We start from the raw sequence: 22,130 nt of genomic DNA on the forward strand, positions 1-22,130 counted from the left end.
ATAATCACTCAGAGTGCATTTTGAAAAGTGTTTTCTGTTGCACAGAACCTTACATTTCCTGCTCTTGGTTTACTTACAACCTTCTATTTTCTTAGACATTAAGAAAACCTTCTATTTTTGTTGTTTGTATTAACACCAATGCTGGGACACTAACCAGACTAAAAATGCAGGTGAATGTACAAAATAAATCAACCAATTTATTGATTTTTTTTCCTTTGTTTAAAAAATTATTCAAGGCATCTCCGATATACATCTAAAACTGAAACGGTTATCTGGTAGCCCAGCTGGTATTAACTATCAATTGTGGGTGCATGCCTGCTCACTTGCTCAGTCATGTCTGACTCTTTGCAACTCCATGGACTATAGACCACCAGGCTCTTCTGTCCATGGGGTTTTTCAGGCAATAATACAGGAGTGGCTTGCTATTTCCTCCTCCAGGGGATCTTCCGGACCCAGGGATTGAACCCCCGTATCCTGTGTCTCCTGCATTGGCAAGTAAATTCTTTATCACTGTGCCACCAATTACTGTTGGTCAAATCAACTTAAACATCACTAAACATTTTCTCTTAGCCACTGGAAGTCCAAGGGCTCTAATCATTTAAGAGCTTAGTGGAGCTGGATTTTTTTCAGGATGCAAGCACTGAGCCCAATGAGGGGTGATGTGCCAGCTAATGCATTCCCATTTTTTTTTTTAAGTGCAGAGTTTACCTGGAGCACATTTCCTTAAGACCTCCCTGACTCCCGCTGACCCCAGCCTCCAAAATGCTTCCACCTCGGGTGGTCATGAGACCACAGCCTCTTCAGTGCAAGGAGACAGTACAGTTTGCCAGCTAGTTTACAACTGGCACCTGAAACCAAAAGCTATATTCCTTCGACTCAAGGACTACTGCCTGAGAGACCTGACAGGCTGACCTGTGCAAGGCCCAAAGACCTTCCCATCCGCAGACAAATAGGCCAAGAAAAATCACACTCCACTAGGAAGACCATGTTGAACAACCAACCAGAAGGAAAAAGCAGAAAAGACATTTAATTTCTTAAAAAAGAGAGAGGGCTAGAGAGGTCTTAAGGAGATGTAATTAGAATCTAAAAAGACTTTCTGCAACCATAAAACATGATTTTCTGAATTGAAAATTCCATAGAAAAATGGGAAGAGAATACTAGTCACTATGAGATCTAATCAGTCTCCTGGAAGACAATAATCTATTCATTATTTCATTATTAGCACTGTTATATGACAGGAACTGCTTTGGGCCAAATGGAAGAAATTGTAACACCGATATACAAAGAAATGGAATCCATGGAAGAAAACTCAGGAGACATGAAAGTTGGGTATAGAGGATTTGACTTGTGGAGAGTCAGAGTTCCAAAGGACAGAGAGCAATATATGGAAGAGTAAAAATCAAAGAAATAGGAGAAAAACTTCCTTAAGCTGAAGAGACCTCAATTTTCTGAGTAAATCCTATACAGAAAAAAATAACAAAGGGGAAAAAAGGCATTCCTAGATATATTCTGGCTATACTGTAAATGTCAAAGAGGAAAATGTTGGAGGGAGGGAGGGGAGAGGAAGGAAGGAGTAAAGAGGGAGGAGAGATGTTCCTACAAACTCACAAGCTTCTGGGAAAAGGAAACTAACCAAACCATCATTAGGTTTCTTATTTGCCATGGTGACGACCGGGAGACAGTGTTAGGTGTTTAATGGACATTTTTTAGATCATCATTTAAGCCTCTTATATCAAGTCAAGAAATTCGTGAGGGCAGGAGAAATACTTTTTTGGGGAGGGGTTGTGGGGACAAGTATGGACTGGGACATTATATTACCCACATATATTACCCACTTTTTCATATAATTAATTGAAAGTGCGTGTATGCATGTTCAGTTGTTTCAGTCATGTCCAACTCTGTGACCCTGTGGATTGTAACCCACTAGGTTTCTCAGTTCATGGGATTCTCCAGGCAAGAATACTGGAGTGGGTTGCCATGCCCTCCTCCAGGGATCTTCCCAACTCAGGGATCTAACCTGCACCTCTTGCATTGCAAGAGGATTCTTTGCTGCTGAGCCATCAGGGAAGCCCCATATTAATTGAACAAGTTCAGCTAAACAATCATGATGTTAAAATGAACCATGAAGTACTGTTTATCAGAAAGCAGTAGCATATATATTGAACAAATAAATAAGCAAAGAGTGTTTATTAGAAAACATATTGAACAAATAAAAATATCAAAGATATTTTCTCAAAAATCAAGACTCATAAAGGATGTTCATCCTTGCTACGTTACTTTGTTCTGGCAATAAGAAAAAAATCACTGATGTAAATAATGTAAACTAAGACACAAAAGTATCATCATATTTATAACATGATCAAATAACCAGACAATTTAAAAAGACTCACTTAAAAATAATTAGAACCAATAAAATGGTTTAGCAAGGTGTCAATACAAAGTAAATAGTGAAAAATGAGTAATTCATCTTTATCCCAGCAATATTCATTTAAAATGGAAAAATATCCCACTTAGAATTGTAAGAGCTACAGTTTCCATTGGTATAAAGCAATTGGAACAGTGAAAGCACTTCATGAATAAAACTAGAAATTCTACTGAAGGATATCACATAGATCTAAGTGGGTGGAAAGATGGAACATTATTAAAATGCCAGTATGGGACACATTTATTTGTAATTCAAAGCAATTCTCATCATGAAAAACTAAAAAGAACAATGAGATAACAAAACAACCATTCACTTTTATTAGAAAGTCCTGATCACCAAAAGATGGTGCTGGGTCATGGGGTAGAAAAACAGACTCAAGAAAAAATGTGAATATAATACAAAACTAGCTAATACGTACCCAGTGTTTCCTATGTGTCGAATACTAGTCTATGTGTTTTCATAGTGCAACCTATTTAATTCAAAACCCTAAGAGGTGGTATTATTATTTCTCCCACTTTACAGATGGGGCAGTTGAGGCGCAAAGAGATTGAACAGCTTTCACAGTGGCAGTAAGTGGGCTGAGCCCAGGCATTGACTGCAGGGCCTGCACACGTGGTTGCCATATCAGCTCCGTGTGCCGTGGGTATCATCCCAAAGCAGCAGGGAGAAACTTATTATTTAATAAATGGTATCAGAAACATTTGATTCCAATTTCACATCATGTATAAAAATGCATAGCAGATGAATTAAAAGCCTAAAGTTAACAAAATTATAAAAAATATTAGACAAAAATATGAGTACTTATGTAACACTGGGATGGGGAGGGCCTTCTTAAGCAAAGCAGGAAACCCAAAATTTACAAAGAAAAAGAATGCATATATTAAGAAAATAAAGAGCTAAAATCTGTGGTAAGAGCAACAGAAGACAAATGAAATATACTATACGTATAACAAAGGGATATTATCCCAATATATGAAGAGCTCCTTTAGATTAATAATAAACTCATAGAAAAATAAAGTGCATAAACAGGCAATTTGAACAAGAAGCAAAGCAGAGGCTAAACTCACCAGTGGCCAGAGGCATGCAGATTAAGACAGCAGTGGGCTCTTACTTCAGGGTAAGGGCCTTTTGTTTTGTTAAAAATTTAAAAGATTGATGTCATCAGGCATTAGTGAAGGTATAGGTAATAGTATATCTTCATATACCATTGGTGAGATTGAAAACTGCTGTAAAATTTTGGGAAGAGAATTTTGTCATTATTTCTTAAAGTGAAAACTGATGATTTGACTCAGGCATGTGAGTTCTGGAAATTAATCTGACAGTAATTCAAGCACCAGTACATCAATATGTTTGTACAAGGTTGCTTCTTGCAGCACTGGTTTTAATACAAAATATAATCCAATATACAAATGGGAAACAAACTGAATGCCCATCTATAGGCGAATGGTTGAATAAACTCTGGTGCTGTCACATAAAGCAAGAAACAGTGGCAACTTAAGGATGAGGAAAACAGTAAAAGAGATGCTATTGCACACACATTAGATTGACAAGGATGAAAATGTCTCAAGGTGTAAAGTGGGTGGACGATGTAGGGAAACAGCAACTCAGGAACAGCGCCTGGGGTGAAAATCAGCAGAATCCCTTTGGAAAACAATAGGCAATATTTTGGAAATTTAACATGTGGTCTGCAACCCTGCGTGCCTGCTCCTGTGTATGTTCCCTAGAGCAACTCATTAAAGAAATCAGGAGACAAGGTGTATGAGGAAACTGATTGCACTGGCTTGTGACAGCCAGAAATTAAAGACTTCCAACATGTCCACCAGCAGGGGAGTGGGGGAGCATGACGGTTTATTCACACAATGGTGTGCTACACAGAAGCTAAATGAAAGCACGGCACCTATCAATTGGCAGCTCTTTGCAACAGAATAATGGGGGAAGAAAAAGCAAGTCATGGAATGATTAGATTAAATGATGTAGATGAAAACCCACTTCTCTACAGTTTGCTCTCTGTGTATGTGTGACTGTGTACCACACACACAGTGAGAGAACATGGGTGCTGGGTTATGAACTGTGTGGGCTTCTCCATCTTCCAGCTTGGCTGATTGAGTGAAGAGAATCAGCTGAATTTGCCAGCTTCTGACATACTGGAGACTATTCTTAGCGGTTAACTTTACTTTCAAACTCTTATCTGGAAGCCTGAGGGTTCATGTGAAAGAGGAACTCTAAGAATACGCAGACAGTGCAAAGTTCAGTGTTTCCTAAACGGAAACAGAGCAGGAGGTCTGAAAAGAACAGATGAGCAGAAGGAAGAAGAAAAATGATGATTAGATCTATGAAAGGGGCAAACAATCTCATCAGAATACCCCCTGCCCTGTGTCCCTGTGCGTTCGTGCGTGGTGTGTGCTCAGCCAGGTCTGACTCTTTGCGACCCTATGAACTGTAGCCCGCCAGGCTTCTCTAGACCCTGCCAAAGCCCCATCCCTGTAAGACCAACACACCACTGAACCCACCTCTCCCTGGGGGAGGGGTGTTTCCCAAAGGGGCTTCACAGAGCACTCCTTCTGCAGGACATTGAGTTCTACATCAAATTCTCTTGGGAAATCTTGGGTTAAAAAAGGTCAACCAGGGATCATTACCCCAAAACGTCTCAGTATTCTCAGTGCTTATGTGCACTGTGAACCTCCAGGAGAATGTGATAAACAGTTTCCCAAACTTGTTTTACCATGGAACCCTTTTCTGGAGAGAAAGTTTGGGGACCAACGCTCCAGGGTGCATTTTGGAAAACACTGGGTTAAGACAAAATGCCTGTTATAACAATTAACATCTTAGTCTGAATTAGTGTGGAACTGATAAAATCTGCTCTCCACTCTCTTACTTGGACATAAACTAGCAGATTCTCTGGAAGCTGCTTAACTCACCATAGTATAGGACTCCTTCCTTCCATAAGCACGTGGAGTCCTTGCTGTAGGGGCTTTCCACCGTGGTTGAAATGGGAAGGGAAGGGGTATAAGAACACCAATCCCTTAGGATGGGAACGGGTGGTGCAGTGCTCCTGGCCAATGCCTTGTGCACTGCATCAAGCACAAAATTCTCAAAGCTCATATGGTGCCTGAGCTGAGAGGCTTACTCACAAATATTCTACAGCAAGTCGCAAATTCACAGATGCTTAACATCACACATTGCATTATCAGATTATTCTCCCGTGTGTGTGTGTGTGTGTGTGTGTGTGCACGTGCACATGCACGCTCAGTTGCTTAGTCATGTCCGACTCTTTGTGACCCCATGGACTGTAGCCCATCAGGCTCCTCTGTTCATGGTATTTTCCAGGTAAAAATACTAGAGTGGGTTGCTGTTTTGGTGATCTTCCTGAACCAGGGATCGAACCCACATCTCCTGTGTCTCCTGCATTGGCAGGCGTATTCTTTATCACTGTGCCACCTGGTAAGCCCTTTATTCTCCTATATGTGGTACTAAAATCATAGAAGTTTCATTAAAATCTTTTTTACTATGGAAAAGAAAATATAAATATATGCATATATATATGCACACACATACTCACATATGAAAAATGCACAAAACATCTGTATAAGCAACATCCAGATCAAGAATCAGAACATTGCCAGTAGCCTCAGCCCCCCACATGCCCACTCAACCTCTCCAATCACCTCAACTTTGTAATAATCACTTCCTGCTATTATTTATTTTCTACTGTTATACAAGTTTCCCTAAACAACATAATTTCAAACCTCATGAATTTCAAACCACAGGCCAGACATGTGGCTGACTTCTGTTCTTCAGCACTGTGAGGTTTGTTCCTGTTGCTATGTGTACCAGCAGTTCATTGCTCTTCCTTGCAGGGTAGAGTTATCATAATTTATTTCTCTCTTCTACTGTTGATGGACATTGGGTGGTTTCCATTTTTTTGCTCTCATAAATAATACTGTGACCATCTCTGTACATGTATCCAGGTGTACCCGCACACCTGGATTTGGATCCAGGAGTAGAACTTCTGAGCCATAGATCAAATGTAGCTTGACTTCTATCAGATATTACAAAACTGTGTTGTACAGAGGCTGTTTCATTTTTTAGCCCTGTTAGCAGTGCATGAGCCTTCCCATCCCTTCATACCCTCTTTGACACTTGGGTATTGTCAAGTTGTTTCAACTCTGTGTGTGTATAGTATAGTAGTAGCAGCAATCGTTCATTGTGATCTTCTGATTTCTCCGATTACAAATGAGGCTAAGCACCTTTTTGTATACTTGCTGTTAACATTTTGTGCAGTGACTACAAGTGCTTTTTTTTTTTTTTAACTGAACTGACAATCCTCTTTTTGTAGATTTGTAGAGATCCTTGGTACACGGTGAATAATAATTCTCTTTGTACTGTTTTGTAGGGAACAAGACTTCCTCACTTTGAAATAGCTGAGATTATTCTTTCCTTTATGGTTAGGGCATTTTGAGTCTTATTTGAAAAATCTTTTTTCCTGAGGTCATGGAGAAGAATCTTTTATGGTTTAAAAGTGTTAACAGTTTTGCCTTTAATATTTAAACCTACTCAATCCAAAAATAAGTTTTCTGAACAACATGAGTTTAGTCTCCTTGTCCTCTTTCTCTGCCTCTTTCTTTCCATTTTGTATGATGCTTAATAGCCCCACACCACTTATCATCAGTGCCTTTGTAATACATCAAAATATATTTATAATATATCAAATATATCCACATGTGTATGACTCTCTCATTTTCCATTCTGTTTTATGGAAATGTAAATTTTTGAAGGAAAGGGGGATAGAGCTAAACATAAGTTTGAGACTGGGGGAATCAGTGGTCTCAGTGGGGATTTCTCAACCACTGGACAGAAGTGGGTCTCTGAGAAGCGGGGGAAGAATAAGGAACTAAGATGCTTTCACAAATTAGGAAAGCTAAAAAAAAAGATATCATGTCAGTGCATGACAAAAACCACTACAATATTATAAAGTAATTAGCCTCCAACTAATAAAAGTAAATGAAAATAAAATAAAATAAAATAAAATGAAAGATACTATTCAGCTTTGGCAAGTATTAAGTGAAATAGATGCCCACACACTGATCCTGAAAACTAGCTAAAAGACTTTTGAAAAGAAATTTGTCAATATATACTAATAATTTCTGCTATTTGATTTAGTAATTTCACTCCTGGGCTTCTATCCTGAGGAAATACTTAAAAATGCACACAAAAATGGAAAGATAATAAAAGTCCCATTCACTCAGAATTCCACAATGACGCATTAAATTATAGGCTGCATATAGCACATTGAGCATCACTTTCCAGATGTGAACACTTGCTCATGTGTATTATTTTTTTAAAACAGCTGTATTAAGGGACTTCCATGGTGGTCCAGTTGGTAACAGCCCACACTCCTAATACAGAGGGCCTGGGTTCAATCCCTGGTCGGGGAACTAGATACCACAGGCTGCAACTAAGAGTTCGCATGCCGCAACTAAAGATCCTGTGTGCCACAACAAAACCAGGCACAGCCAAATAAATAAATAAAAATAAACATGAAAAACAGCTGTACTGAGATATAATTTACATATAATAAAATTCATCCCTTAAAAGTATCCAATTATAAGGTTTTCAGTATATTTTCAGAGTTGTGCACCCATCACCATAATTTAATTTTGGAATATTTTCACCCCCAAAAGAAACTTTGTATCCAAGTAACAGTCATTCCCCATGTCCCATTCCCAACTTTCAGCCCTAGCTGATGACTAATCTACTAATGTCTGTCGATAGACTTGCCTATACTGGACATTTCACAAAAATAGATTCACATAACATACAGCCTTTTGGTAAATAACATTTGGCATAATGTTTTTGAGATTCATCTATAGTTTAGCATGTATTCATAATTCAATGCCATTGAGAGGATGTTCCAGTGCCTGCTGCATTGGAAATGCAGAGTTTTAACCACTGGACCACCAGGGAAGTGCCTCATCTAAGTTATCTAACAGGTTGGTATAGAGTTATTCATACTATTCCCTTTCATTCATTTTAATTTCTGTGAGGTTGGTATTGATGTTCCCTCTTTTCTTTCTAATTTTAATAATTTGAGTCCTTTCTTTTTTCTTGGTCTATTTGCTAAATATTTGTCCATTTTCTTGTGGATCATGTATCACATTTATAACTTAAGTATGATAAGAAGACATAAAAAGTGAGGGTTAATCCCTACAATGGGAAGTGAGAGAATACCAAGGTGAGTTCAAGCCTTTGCTGTCCCATTCCTTCTAAATGTCAGTAAGGTTGATTCCATGTTTTTTGTAACTCTTTCACCATCTCTGCTAGGAGTGGTGGTAAGGTGGAGCTTGGGTATTGAGGAGAATCGAAGGGATCTGGCGCTTCGGTCATCACGTACCAACACTGATGGGCCACAAACTGTGGGCAGAGTTATGCCTCTGAGATAGAAGAAACCAAGGCTCCACAGCTATTTGGCCTGACGTCACAACTCACCGATACTGTTTTTGTCGTGTTTCCAGTTCTTTGCGTCTATGCTGCTTGAGAATGTGAATCTGGTCATCACAGGCCAACTTCGCTGTGAAGAAAGCACAAGTATAAAATGAGCCTAGAGAAGGACAGACACAACATCCAGCGTTCAGGCTTCCCGCAGAAACCTGCTTGTGCCAATAGAATATGGGGGATGTCACACTGGGCCAGTTTCCAGAGTCAGGCGTCAGGAAACTGGCAGCATCCACTTTCTGACTCTTGGAATACCTGCTCTTGGAGGTCCACCACCACTTAAGAAGCATGAGTCCCCTGAGACCACCAAACTGTGAGACGTCTAAGCTTTAAAATGAGATGCCATGTGGAGAGCAAGAGACCGTGGAGCCCTGAAGCTCTAGCCACGTGAGAGAACCATCCTAGAAGTGGATCCTCTAGCCCTCCCCCCTCAGTGGATGCCCATGGCTCACAGAGGAACCACCCAACTAAGCCCTTCCCAACTTCCTGACCCCTAAGATCATGAGCAAAGTAAAATGGCTATTTAAAGCCACTAAGATTGCTACACAGCAATGGGTCAGTGAGACATGCTGGGTGGCTTCCTCTCCAGAGCCACCCTTCATCTTGTCCTATCCCTCAGGGTCCCTGATCAGTGCATCAGTGGGCTCCACGTTGGGTCGAGCCACTGGGAACCCTTGCCAGAGAGTGGAGCACATGGGACAGTGAAGAGAGGACATTTCTTCCCCAGCCTCTCTGGAGTCTCTCCCCAGACTGTCTGCATATCTGCTGAGGGCTACAGCTCCTCTCAAGGCAGCTCTGGCTCCAGAACACTCTCCTTCTGAATTATTTTGGCATTTTTTTCCCTCCCCCACTCTCCTAGGCCATTAGGACTAGCAGTGCTAATGGCCTTCCACACTGGTCTATGCCTTCTAAATATCCCAGTTTGAATGTGCCATATATTTTATTGCTGGAAAGAGCTTTGGGGTCTGTGGGAAGAAGGATTGGACTTTATAGCTGAGACCTTGGGTGGCAGGTGGGTAGCAGAAAGTGGAGCTCGTGATTTTAAAATCTTGGTGGAAGAGAAGTGCCATGTCTGCAACCTTTGGTGGCCACCAAAAGATAGAATGACTTTTGTGATCTTTTCCCTGCCATGAGGACAGAGGGCAAAAATCCTTCTTGCCCCAATCATGTAGTTCAGAAATGCTCCTGAAATTTTCTTTCTTAAGTTAAATTCCAGATCAGAAAAAACGGGATGTGGTCTGAGAGTTTAAGAGCACCAGGCATGGATTTGAATCAAGATAAGAGGCTGGGGCACCCCACCCCAGTACTCTTGCCTGGAAAATCCCATGGACGGAGGAGCCTGGTAGGCTACAGTCAATGGGGATGCAAAGAGTCGGACACGACTGAGTGACTTCACTTTCACTTTTCACTTTCATGCACTGGAGAAGGAAATGGCAGCCCACTCCAGTATTCTTGCCTGGAGAATCCCAGGGACGGGAGCCTGGTGGGTTGCCGTCTATGGGGTCACACAGAGTTGGACACAACTGACGTGACTTAGCAGCAGCAAGAGGCTGGTGAGCCAAGTGGGGAGATGCATTGTTCAGAGGGAAAGCGGCCTGAGATCACCCCACCATCTGCTTCTCTCTCCTCCACCTCCAAGCAAGCCAGCCGTGTGTCTCTTGCCAAGAATGGCCTCGTGAGGAAGTGTCAGATTGGAGTCTGCACATTTGAGGGTCTTGCTTAAGAGGGCACATTTTAGGTTCTTCTCTCTTTCAGCAAAAACTGAGACTTCAGGTTTAATGGCTGGTGACCACTGAACATGAACTCTGCCCATGATTCCTCTGAGCTGGCGCATAGGCACTCCTGGTCACCCCCTTCCTTTCCCTGGCCTGAGTGGGATCCCTAGGAGCCCAAGTCCCACCGTAACCGCTCAGAGAGGAGAGCCAAGAACTAAACTGGAGAACCGTCCATCCAGGGACACGTCTTAGGGGTGTGTGCTACTAGAGATCCTGGTTATCCTCTGACAAAAGTGGGGGGCTCATAATCTTCCCCCTGATGGACTGTATGGCAGAGAGGGGACACGGCTGGATGGCGCTTGGAGCCTGTCACTCCACCCTCTGAGCCTGGGACTTATCAGAGGAAGTCATGTCTCCTGCAGGTGCATCAGGGCACAGAGCAGGTGCTCAGCCATGGGCAGCACTGTTATTATTCCCATGGATACAGATCTTCGGGGATGGAGGGGCTGCAAACCCTCTCATTTCCTGGAAACCCGGGAGGTGGACGGGGCCTGAGTCGCTCACCTCGTCCATCTCTCAGGACAATCTCGCCCTCGCCCGATATCCAGCGGTAGCAGGGGAACTCGATGTAATCCCCACAAGGTGTCTTCACTGTGATGTACTTCAGGTACCAGTCGTCATGGAGCCAGTACTTGCGCTTCTCGATTTTGATTAGTTGGATATCGCCCAGTTCTTCATCCACTGTCACATCGTAAGAATCAACCTGAGAAGGAGAAAAGGCGAATCAGACAGTCTGGGAACCCCTGAGCCTTTGTATCATCCTCAGTTCATTTAGCAGAGATGTCTGCTGATGTCTGCCCTTGGCATGGCTCTGTGCTGCTCCCTGGGTGACAGAGATGGCCAAGTCCCCCAACTCTGCCCCGAGGAGATGGAAGTGAATAAGTGACAGTGCTGCTCGGAGGGTGACCTTCTGCTGTCTTCATAAGGCCCAGGGTGGAGAAGGTGGAGGCTCCAGGCAGGCATGCCCTCCTCCAGGCTAGGCTCAGTGAGGGCCTCTGCAGCTGACCCCACTCACGAGGGCAGCAGGCTGCTGGCCCTACTACCCTGTAGGGCTGGATCAGGCAAACTGGCCCTTGCACACAGGTGCAACTGGCAAAGGGCTCGCTGAGCTGCTATCGATTCCACAGGCACTTTGGGAGGAGGGAGGGTTAGGACCTGTGTCTCAGATGCGGACAGTGAGACTCAGACCCACTTCCACTGCTAACTGGCAGAGTTGGACTTCCAATCCAAGCCCTTCCATATGTCTCTCATTATCAGTGGGGCAAATAACTGAGTGAAAATAAGGAGGCTCAGGTAAAAGTGAAGTCACACAGATTCAAGCTGTCCTGGGGCCAATGCAGTTCCCTGAGCCACAGTGATGCCAAGAAAATCAGATGAGTGGTTCCCACTACGTCGCAGGCATAGCGGGGGATTGAGGCTGGCCTTGTTGCCCCAGGCCACGTGCAGCACTGCAACCCAGGCTGCTGCCAGGCTCCTGACCCCAGAAGACGAGCTGGCATGGTGGCAGCACTGCTGGAGGCTCTCCTCTCCATATGCGTAGCTGGGAGAGAAGGATGGGGGCTCAAACACTGCATCGGGTGTTCTGAAGACCAGCAAGTTCAGGAAGCCCCAGACTCAATGCCATCTGAGGCACTTTCTAAGCCAGAATTCACCCATCTCTGAAGTTTTTCCTTGGTGGCAGAACTTAAAGAGTTCTCAGTGCAATAGTGAGATAAGTGGAGGGGACGGGTGTTCGTCGTGCAAAAGACCCTGTGCATCCCCATTTCCATCCTCGCCCTTCAAACGCCAGGACACCCCTGGGAGGACTTCTTAAGAAGAGTGGGAAGTTGGATATTTTCAGCAAACCCTCTGGCTCCGAGCACAGGGAGCTGTTTGCGTGTCTTTGCTGCTGCGGATGCTAGACGCTTATGGTCAGAAAGCGGAAGCCTCTTGCCAGTTTCCTGTGGTCTGGGCCTTTCCTTTCCCTCCTCCCAGCTCCTCTGGTCATCCAGCCCCTCATTGGGACTCCTCTCCCAACCTGGGGCCTGCCACCTTCTCCCCAGGGATCAGCAGTCTCCCCAGTACAGACAGCCCCCTCCCTGCCCAAGGCCCCACGGGCCTGGGGGTCACCGTTCTCTGTGAACTTTTCTGAGATCCCTGCTCTCTCACGAGAAACACTGTGGGACAGGAGGGTTCTTTTGCCTGAAGGGTGGGGCATCCGGCAGAACAGATAAGCTGGCTCACCTGTCAGGGACCCACCACACGGACTGGCTACTCTGTTGCCAGAAACTCTTTCTCACTGAGAACCCCACTGAGGCCGAGTGAGATCTGCAGGCATCTTGCTGCTGGCAGCGCAGAGCCAGCAGAGGGAAGTCAACATGTGGCGAAGTGTGGTGAATCCTGGGCCCCGGGTGGCGGCTCCAGGGGAAGTGGCTTTCCTGTGGCTCCGCAGGGGTGGGGGTGGGGGGCTGCAGGTGTCTGGAGGCTGATGCAGGAAGGCTGAGGTGAAGGGGGAGAGAACAGCCACTGTCCAGTAAGAAGAGCCATGAGCCTCTGAGGTGGACATTCTCAGGGAAGTGGGATGGAGCCCGGGGAGCCTCTCTAGGGCGATTCTCAGAGGGAAGGCCAGACGTCCAGCTGTGGGTAGGGACTGATAAAGAAGGGACAGAATAGCTTCTTTGAAGGAAGGGAGAGCAGGGTCACCCTGTGCACGCCTATGTGCAGTCACAGGAGAATGGACCCTTCAGGTCCCCCGGCCCCAGTGGCCCCTACAGGTACCTGGTGGGAGGCCCTGGAGCTTCACCTGGGATGGAATCAGTGGACAGACTTACAGGGACTCAATATGCTATCTGACGGGGAGCAGGAAGGACAGGCCTGAGAGTCTGGTTGGTCTCCGGTTGGCCCTGGCTTTGGAGCAGTGCCCCAGGAGGTGAACGAGGGTCCGAGGAATTCAGTCCTCACTCGGGCTGTCTAGGGACAAAGTCCGGTGACTGGGCACTGGCTTCTCAGGGAGTTACTGCTGGAGAGTCACAGAGGATAGAGGGGGCTTCTGGGAAGATCTCAGGGTCCTGTACATCAAACAGAAAGTCAGGTCTTAGGAAGGAACAAAGAGCCAGAAGGTGTAATGACCTTCCTTCTTCCTCTGCCTGGGCCAGTATGCTGGATGGATACTATGTTTGTTGACTCATTTGCCTTGACTCATTAACATCACATGTCCATTCTGCACATTCTACAGTGCCAACAGTGGATGGCATGATGCACAATAAATATAGTACATGTGCATGGCCGAGTGGATGATTATCTTATTTTATAGCTGGAAACTGAGGTTCAGAGAGGTCAGGCAGCTACCACACTAGTAAGTAACTGGTGGCCCCATGACTAGAACCCATAGCTGTGTGATGGCCCAGTCTGGGTTCCTCTCAATTTTCCCGATGATCATATCATGGGAAAAGCCTTGGCCTGGGAGCCAGGTGACCTGGCTTTGAGCCTGGGTTCAAGCCCTCCATGGAGTATGAAGGTGATGTGGAATGGGGTGGAGGACATGGAAAAGCTTCCTACGAGATGGCATTTGAGGCAGCTTTTAGGAGTTGGTAAGATTTTGGAGGTGAGCTGAGTGGAGAAGGGGAATAAGCAGGGCATTCTGAATGTGGAGAAAGGAGGTGAGGAATTCACATGTGGGAGGAGGAGTCTGGTGCATGGAGTTCTTGGGGCAGAAGTGGTGGGTGCAGCAGTCAGGCACTGGACAGAGACGTGGAGGCAGGAAAATGTGATATTCACTAGTCTCCTTTCTCAGAAGGGCCAGCTTGCTGATTTCATCCAGTTGCTCTCAAATCAACATTGGCCACATAGCTTTAAGGCTTTGGAATATTTCAGCAAAGTATTAGTTGTTCAGTTTTTGTTTTGATCTTTATATCAGCATTTAAAGAAAGGTTCCATTTGTCTCTGCCCCAGATTCCTGCTACAGCAAGGACAGAGAACAGTCATGATGTGGTCCAGCCTGGACTGCCTATTGTGGAGGGGGCTAACGAGGGGCTGATGGGGGTGGGAAGGGAGAGGAGGGGGTTGTGGAGCAGAGAGAGAGAGGGAGGTGATTAAGGGGTGGATAAGGGAAAGGCTAGGGCAGAAAGAGGGAGAAAAGGGGTGGCTAGGGAGATTAAAGAAGCAAAGAATTGGTGAGCTGCGTGCGGGAATCTAGGAGACAGCAGAAGGGAGAAACTGGAGCAGAAAAGAAGACAAGAGATTCGGGGCATTGGGGAACTGTGAGGAAAACAGAGCAGAGGAAGGAAGAGAAGGAGGAGGAAGAGGCAGAACGTAGGGAATAGATGGTGCAGAGAGGGAAGGTGAAGGATAGACTGAGGATCAGAAGGAAATACTTTTTCTTCAGATTTCCCAGGCAAGAATACTGGAGGGGTTGTCATTTCCTTCTCCAGGGGATCTTCCCCATCCCAGGGACTGAACCCGAGTCTCCTGCGTTCCAGGCATATTCTTTACCATCTGAGCCACCAGGGAAGCTCTTATTCTTCAGTAATATAGCCTTTCTGGGAAGGCAGTATTCTAGAATGTATTCTTCATGAACATATTGTAAGAATATTCCCTGAAAATATTTAAGAAGCAAAGCTGTAAGACTTGTTCACACTTACTGACTACGTTCAAGGAGATATACTAAATATCACCCTATGACCTTTGCTTTGCTGCCAGGGAATGAAAAAGGCTCAGGTTAAGATTTCCCAGAAGTCTTTGGATCTGTGAAAGTCATCCCACCTGGACTTGAATTACTTTAAATGGACAGAGTTGAAGAAACACCAATTTGCTAAATTTGCCTTGACAGGAGAATCTCACCTGTGAAGGACTCTGATTCCCACTCCAGTCCTGAATCACTCTGCAGAACTCTGATGAGAATAACCAGTGATTTGTGACTAAATTTTTTGCAGGGGAAAAAAAGCAATCCTGTTCATTACAGGGACTGAATTTTGAGTGAGGGGAGTGGGGTGTTGACCTGACAATGACCTGGAAATGTCTGAATTGGTTGCCTGGAAAAAGTCTTTATTGTTATTACCATTACGGTTATTATCTATGATGACTGTAACACTTTTTAGGTTAAATGGGATAGCATTATCTTCTACACAAATATTTCCTCTAAGATTTCTCCCTCACCTTTACCACAAAGGGACAGATTGTCCTTATAGAGACATTGGCTGGAGAATGAGGAAGTAGCTCTGGGCTGTGCAAGACCAAGTGTGGAGTAACTTTGCATCAACGGGAACTTTCTCAAAAGCTGATTTTTTTCCAAAGAGCCTTTCGGAGACAGCAAGTCCCCTGCAGTGCCCTTCCTGAAGTGCCCCTTCTCCTAATGGAAATGTGATATGCAAATCTCTCCTGAAATTTGTTTCTGGGATTCTCACTGAGGTGTTTAATCACAATGTCATTTGAATGAATTGTCAGGGTGGGGAAATAATGAACAGAGGGTTGCTTTCATCTCTCCTGTTATGGTCACATCCTTATATCCCCTCTGAGAAGCCACGCCCAGGTGTCCCATGCCAAACAGCATGAGCACACCGATAGGTGATATGCGTAGTGTATGAAGAAGAGCGGACCCCCTGAAGACAGATTATAAAGATCAAGCAGTCTGTACCCTGTCCTCCTCGCATACGTGTTGGCATAATCTCGCATACGTGTTGGCATAATCCACAAAATAATGGAAATAAAAAATGGTGCTTCAGAAATAGCTGAGAGTGTCATCATCCTGAATGGATGATTCATTAGCCCTCCTGCACCACCATCCTCTCAGTCAGGTCCCTGGTTGGGGAAGCCCAACAACAGGAGGTAGTTCTTATACTCAATGCCTAACTCTTCCGTAAGAGTATTCTCTAGCCACGTAAGTACGCTGAACTTGGCTAAGTGTCAGTTGGGCTTATAGAGCGAGGTTCTGAGGCTCCTGGGTAGGAATCAAGCCCATTCTGAGTTTCCAGTCTGGAAAAGGAATGGACTATTACTGGCTGACTTTAGGCTCTGCAAACCTAAAACATGCTTTGTAAATATTACCCAAGAAGTGTTTGGTTGAACCATATGAAATTGCCAGTTTTATTTGTCAAAAATAGTCAACTATGAGTAATTCCTTTTGGTTAAACAAAATAATGAAGAGGTAAAAAGACAGCTTTATGAAATCTAAATCTTTATGGTCCAGTTCAGAAGCTGGGAGTGGCAGAAGGGAACAGATATTTTCTGGGTACCTGTAATGTGTTGGGACTATCAGCACATTTAATGAGCACTTAAGTAAGGATCATGTAATAAACCCAGTGGACTGGACACCAAGCACCTGGTAAGGACCAGTTGTGGGCACCTCTGTGCTCACAGAAAACGCTGCAGGCTAGAATTCACTCCCAGGTCGGCACTGGGAATCCACTTCTGAACGAAACCTCACTGCAGCGCGTCTTATCACAGACTAGAGGTGCAGTCAACACGGGGTCCCTTTGCTGCCTGTACTCCCAAGGCGCCAGGGTCTCCGGTGAGGTGGGAAAGGGGAAGCCCTCCTCCCTCTTCCTCCTCTGAATACTCACACCCCGGGGGGAAGTGTTCCCCGGTGTACAATTTACGGGGGGCCCAGTGAAGACCTCCAGGTTTGCAAAAGGTTTCTCCTGGCCTCGGTCTCTCGCTCCTTCGCTCTGCCTCCCTCTGGGAACTGGCCTGGGAATGTGAGCTGCCCAGGTGTGGAGACATCAGCTAGTGCCACACTGAGCCACCGCCCGGGACTCCTAGACCAGCCGGAAGCCCACCCTTGCACTTTATGTCTGGGGAAACTGAGGCCCGGGATGGGGGCGGAGCGAGCTAGGGATCAGGCCCTGGTGGAACTCAGATCTCTGGATCCCTTGCCCTACCCATTCTCCCCACTGCTGAGGTGCCGTCTATGGAGTCCCACGAAGTAGGCTCAAGTACTGGTCACAGCACTGCCCAGTTAAGGATTCTCTTAGAGCCCCTCGCCCCCAAGCTCGGGTCCCCGCCACCCCATGGGTCCTGGACGCGCGCGCACCCCGTCCCGCGGCCGCCCAGCCCGTCCCGGCCGCGCGCGCTCACCGCGCCGCGCTCGAAGTCGTTGTAGAAGGGCTTGTCCAGCAGGTGCTTCTCGCTGCAGCCCGCGGAGCCCACGAGGCTCAGGTAGATGTAGTCGTCGGTGCCCGCGAACCACTGGCTGCCCGTGGCCACGGTGACGGTGTAGGACGGCATGGCAACGCGCAGCGGGGGCCGCGGGGCGCGAGCGCAGCCAGCACGGGGAGCCTCGGCGCGCCTCGGCACCTCTCCCGCCCGGCGCCGCAGCTTCCTCCCTCCGGGCGCCCCGGGTCCCCGCCGCCCCGCGCCCCCCACTCCGCCCCCGCCCCGCCCCGGGCCCGCCCTCCCGCGGCTCTGGCCCCGCCGGACTCGCCTAGGGCTCCGAGAGCGTCACCCCAGCCTGCACCTCACGTCCTCGACTTGGCGTCAGTTTTAGCAGTCGGGGAACTGGGGCCGCCCAACTGCTCCCCCTTCTCCCTCTCTCTGTCCCTCCGTTCACTCACTCAGTTTCTCCTTCGCTGTTTCCAGTCTTCACCCTTCCCTCCTGCCTCGGCCTCCCTCAGTCCCGAGTTCCCGTGAGGCATTACGGCGGGGCTCCAGGGACCCCTAGAAAACCAGACATAGCCCCTGCCCTCACTGAGTCCCCGGGGGAGTGGGAAGCCGCGCGACCGAGGCAGTTCTGTGCTTCTTGAGAGCAGAGGTGCTCTGGGAGTCTAGGGCGGGAAGAGGAGCCCACGTGGGGCGTCAGCCAAGCTTTTCAGGGGTGACACCTGAGTAGGTACTTTGACACTTCCGTGGGCATTGACTTCCTCCACGGCCTTGGTGGAAGGTCACAATAGGCCGGGTGTAGGGGGGCCCAGAGGGGAGTCAGGTGCCAGCCACGCTCAGGCCTGGAGATGGTCGGTGAGGCAGGGCAGCCAGAGAGGGAGGGGAGGCCAGGACAGGAAAACTGGAATTCGGACACCTAGGAGGGTGTGTGGAGGGGGCTGGCGCTCGGAAGGGTTGCAGAAACTTGGGGGCAGGGAGGCTGGACGCGCAATAAGACTTGTTTGGAGATGGTTTGGGAGTGGAAGCATGGCCGGAAGTCTAGGGAAGATGATGTGGACTCCATAGCAAGGATGTCCCAGGAGTTAGGGCTGGTTTTGGAAAACCCGCTGCCTGGCAGAGTTTTATTTATTCATTTATCTATTTTAATAATTTTTTAATCGGCTTTGTAACTGATGATGGGCAGAGGCCCGGAAGGGATGGTAGTAAAAGGCTTTGTGTACAAGAGGGAGGAGAAGGCAATGGTAACCCACTCCAGCACTCTTGCCTGGAAAATCCCATGGACGGAGGAGCCTGGTAGGCTGCAGTCCATGGGGTCGCTAGGGGTCGGACACGACTGAACGACTTCTCTTTCACTTTTCACTTTCATGCATTAGAGAAGGAAATGGCAACCCACTCCAGTGTTCTTGCCTGGAGAATCCCAGAGAAGGGGGAGCCTGGTGGGCTGCCATCTATGGAGTCGCAGAGTCCCACACGACTGAAGTGACTTAGCAGCAGCAGCAGCAGTGCTAGAGGGAAACTTCCTGCTGGTGGTCAGCTTTCTAACTGCTGTGTCTTGATCTCAGAAGTCTTCTGTATTCCCCTACACCTCCCCCATGCCCAACTGCAAAACTGACTGTGGTATGCATTCAGTAATGAGTTGAACTAAATTTAAAAATAAATTCATTCCACCTGAGGTAGTGGGTCCTAAAATTGCCTGTTTCGCACACTCACTTTTGGGGACAGGCAGAGGCAGGCCAAAGGCAGACCTCTCATTTCTGGGAGCTGAGACTACCTGTGGCAAATTCTGCTTCCTCCTCTGCCTGGTAGGACCACCGCTCTGGGCAGAGAGAGAGAGTCAGTACCTGCCATTCTCTACAGGTGGGGATGAGGGCAGATTTCAGTGGGACTGGCTTTATTTGTCAGAGGACAAATACCAGAGGGATTCTCTGGGAATCAACTTGTAGGACATGAAAGACTGGCCACAGTTGAGATAGGGTGGATGATGATAGCACAAAAGTGGGATCCAGCCCCTGCCAGCCAAAATATGTGCTGCAGGGAACTCTGGAGAAGGTATGCAGGATGGCTATGGAAATGTTCTTCAAATCTAAGAATAAAATGGCCATTATTTTTTTAGAAAAGGGAAATACAGTTTGTTTTTTGATGAAAGTAATGAACTATCTTTGTAGGAAGTAGAAGTTTGATACACAAATAAAACATAACAATGTGCAGAAAAAGCAATTAGTAAACACTAATTGCCTTATATATTTTTACATTAAGAGCACATTGTATGTGTAATCTCCTATCATATTTCTGTTCTCCTTACTATTATAAGCTATTTTGTTATGTAATTTCATGTTTTAAATATTTTGTCAACTGTGTAATATTTAATTATAATTATATGGATATACCATCATTCTCTTAGTTAATCCATTATTATTGCTTTCCTTCATAAATAATGCTGTAGTACATATTTTGTGCTTAATACATTAAAAAAAGTTTTTCTTAATATAGGGACCAAAGTGTATGAACATTTTGAAACCTTTGTAACATGTTATTAAGCTACTTCCCCAAGCACTGAGTTCATTTACACGCATGCCCTTTACTCTCATGCAGAAAATGAAATGAAATGTCTGTTTCAACAGAAACTTGGCCATCTTGGGATAGTATCTCCCAAAATATCTCCATCTTGTCCTTGCTGCTCTGCCCTGGCTCAGCCTTTCACATCTTCTGTATGGATTGTAGTGACTATCTACTATCTTTATCTCTAGTCTAACTGCCATCCCCCCAACCCATCCCCCAATTCTCTGTAGCATAGGTGGAGTCATCTATTGCCTTACTTAAAGTCCAAGGTGGTTTACTTTTTTCCCTTTGTCCTTCCCTTCCTTTCTTCTTCTTTTTTTTTTTTTACAGCTTTATTGAGATGTAATTAGCATGCCATGCATTTCACTCATTTAAAGGATACATGTCAACAGTGTTTAGTAATGTAATGTTCAGAGAGTTCTGAGACTTTCACCACAGTCAATTTCAGAATATTTTCATCATCTGCATTAGCAGCCACTTCCCATTGGTGGTGGTGGTTTAGTCGCTGAGTCGTGTCTGACTCTTGTGATCCCGTGAGCTATAGTCTGTCAGGCTCCTCTGTCCATGGGATTCTCCAGACAAGAATACCAGAGTGGGTTGCCATTTCCTTCTCTCCTCCTTTTTCCAGTCAGGGCAAACAAATCTATTTTCTATCTTTACAGATTTGCCTGTCCTGGACATTTAATATGAGTGGAATCATACAATATATGACCTTTTGTGACTGACTTCTTTCACTTAGTATCATTTTTTTCCAGGTTGATCCATGTTGCATCATGTATCAGTACTTTACTCCTTTTTGTTGAATAATATTCCATTTTATGGATATACCACATTGTGTTTATCTGTTCATCAGATGATGGAAATTTGAGTTAGGGCTATTATAAATAATGGTGATATGAACATTCAAATGTTTGTGTATACTTATGTTTTCATTTCTCTTCAGGAAATAACTATGAAGAGAATTGCTGGATCATTCCCCTTGATCCAGGGGGTACAAATAACTTGATGTGTTTATCATATTGAGGAAATGCCTGATTGTTTTCCAAAGTGGTCGTACCATTCCGTGTTTTCATCAGCAATATACAAAGTTCCATTCTCTCCATATCCTCATCAACACATTATATTCTTTGTGAAGGGGTATCTCACTGTGGTTTTGATCTACACTTCCCTAGTGTTCTTGCCTGGAGAATCCCAGGGCCAGCAGAGCCTGGTGGGCTGCCATCTAAGGGATCGCACAGAGTTGGATACGACAGAGTTTGAAGCGACTAAGGAGCAGCAGCAGCAATTGCTAATGATGATGAGCATCTTATCTCATGTTATTGGTCACTAGTATATATTCTTTTGAGAAATGTATATTTAGATCTTTGACTCATTAAAATGTTTAGCTAGTTATCTTTTCATTATTGAGTTGTATGTGTTCATACATTGTTGGTAGAAGCCCCTTATCAACTCTTTTATAGATAGTTTGTTGTTTTCTTTTCAGTTTTTTAAATGGTTATATTTGAAGCACAAAAGTTTTTAATTTTAAGTAAGCCCAAGTTATATATATTTTCTTTTGTTGCTTGTGATTTTAGTGCCATATCCAAGAGACTGTTGCCTATGCTAAAGTCACGAAAATTTACTCCTATGTTTTCTTCTAAGAATTTTATCACCTGAGTCTTCATTTAGACCTATGGTCCATTTGCTAATTTTTATGTATGGTATAATATAGGGATCCAAATTCATTCTTTGGCATATGAATATACAGTTGTCCTGGATTGTTGAAAAGAAGATTCTTTCTCTACTGAATTGCCTTGGCATCTTTGTAA

At 45.4% G+C, this 22,130-nt stretch overlaps 1 protein-coding gene across 1 annotated transcript in view; it reads right to left on the minus strand.

Moving 5' to 3' along the window:
- Positions 1-17,983, minus strand: part of ALOX5 (arachidonate 5-lipoxygenase) — a 42,058-nt gene extending 24,075 nt beyond the window's left edge. Inside the window, exons 1-3 of the mRNA XM_065919959.1 lie at positions 17,743-17,983; positions 11,197-11,395; positions 8,912-8,993 (exon numbers count right to left, since the gene is read on the minus strand). Coding sequence (XP_065776031.1) covers positions 8,912-8,993; positions 11,197-11,395; positions 17,743-17,892 — 431 coding nt within the window. The 5' untranslated portion in view covers positions 17,893-17,983. The remainder of the gene's footprint in view (positions 1-8,911; positions 8,994-11,196; positions 11,396-17,742) is intronic.
- Between the last annotated feature and the right edge of the window lie 4,147 nt (positions 17,984-22,130).

This window comes from Muntiacus reevesi, chromosome 2 (assembly GCF_963930625.1).
Source record: "Muntiacus reevesi chromosome 2, mMunRee1.1, whole genome shotgun sequence".
In the NCBI taxonomy this organism is placed as follows: Eukaryota; Metazoa; Chordata; class Mammalia; order Artiodactyla; family Cervidae; genus Muntiacus; species Muntiacus reevesi.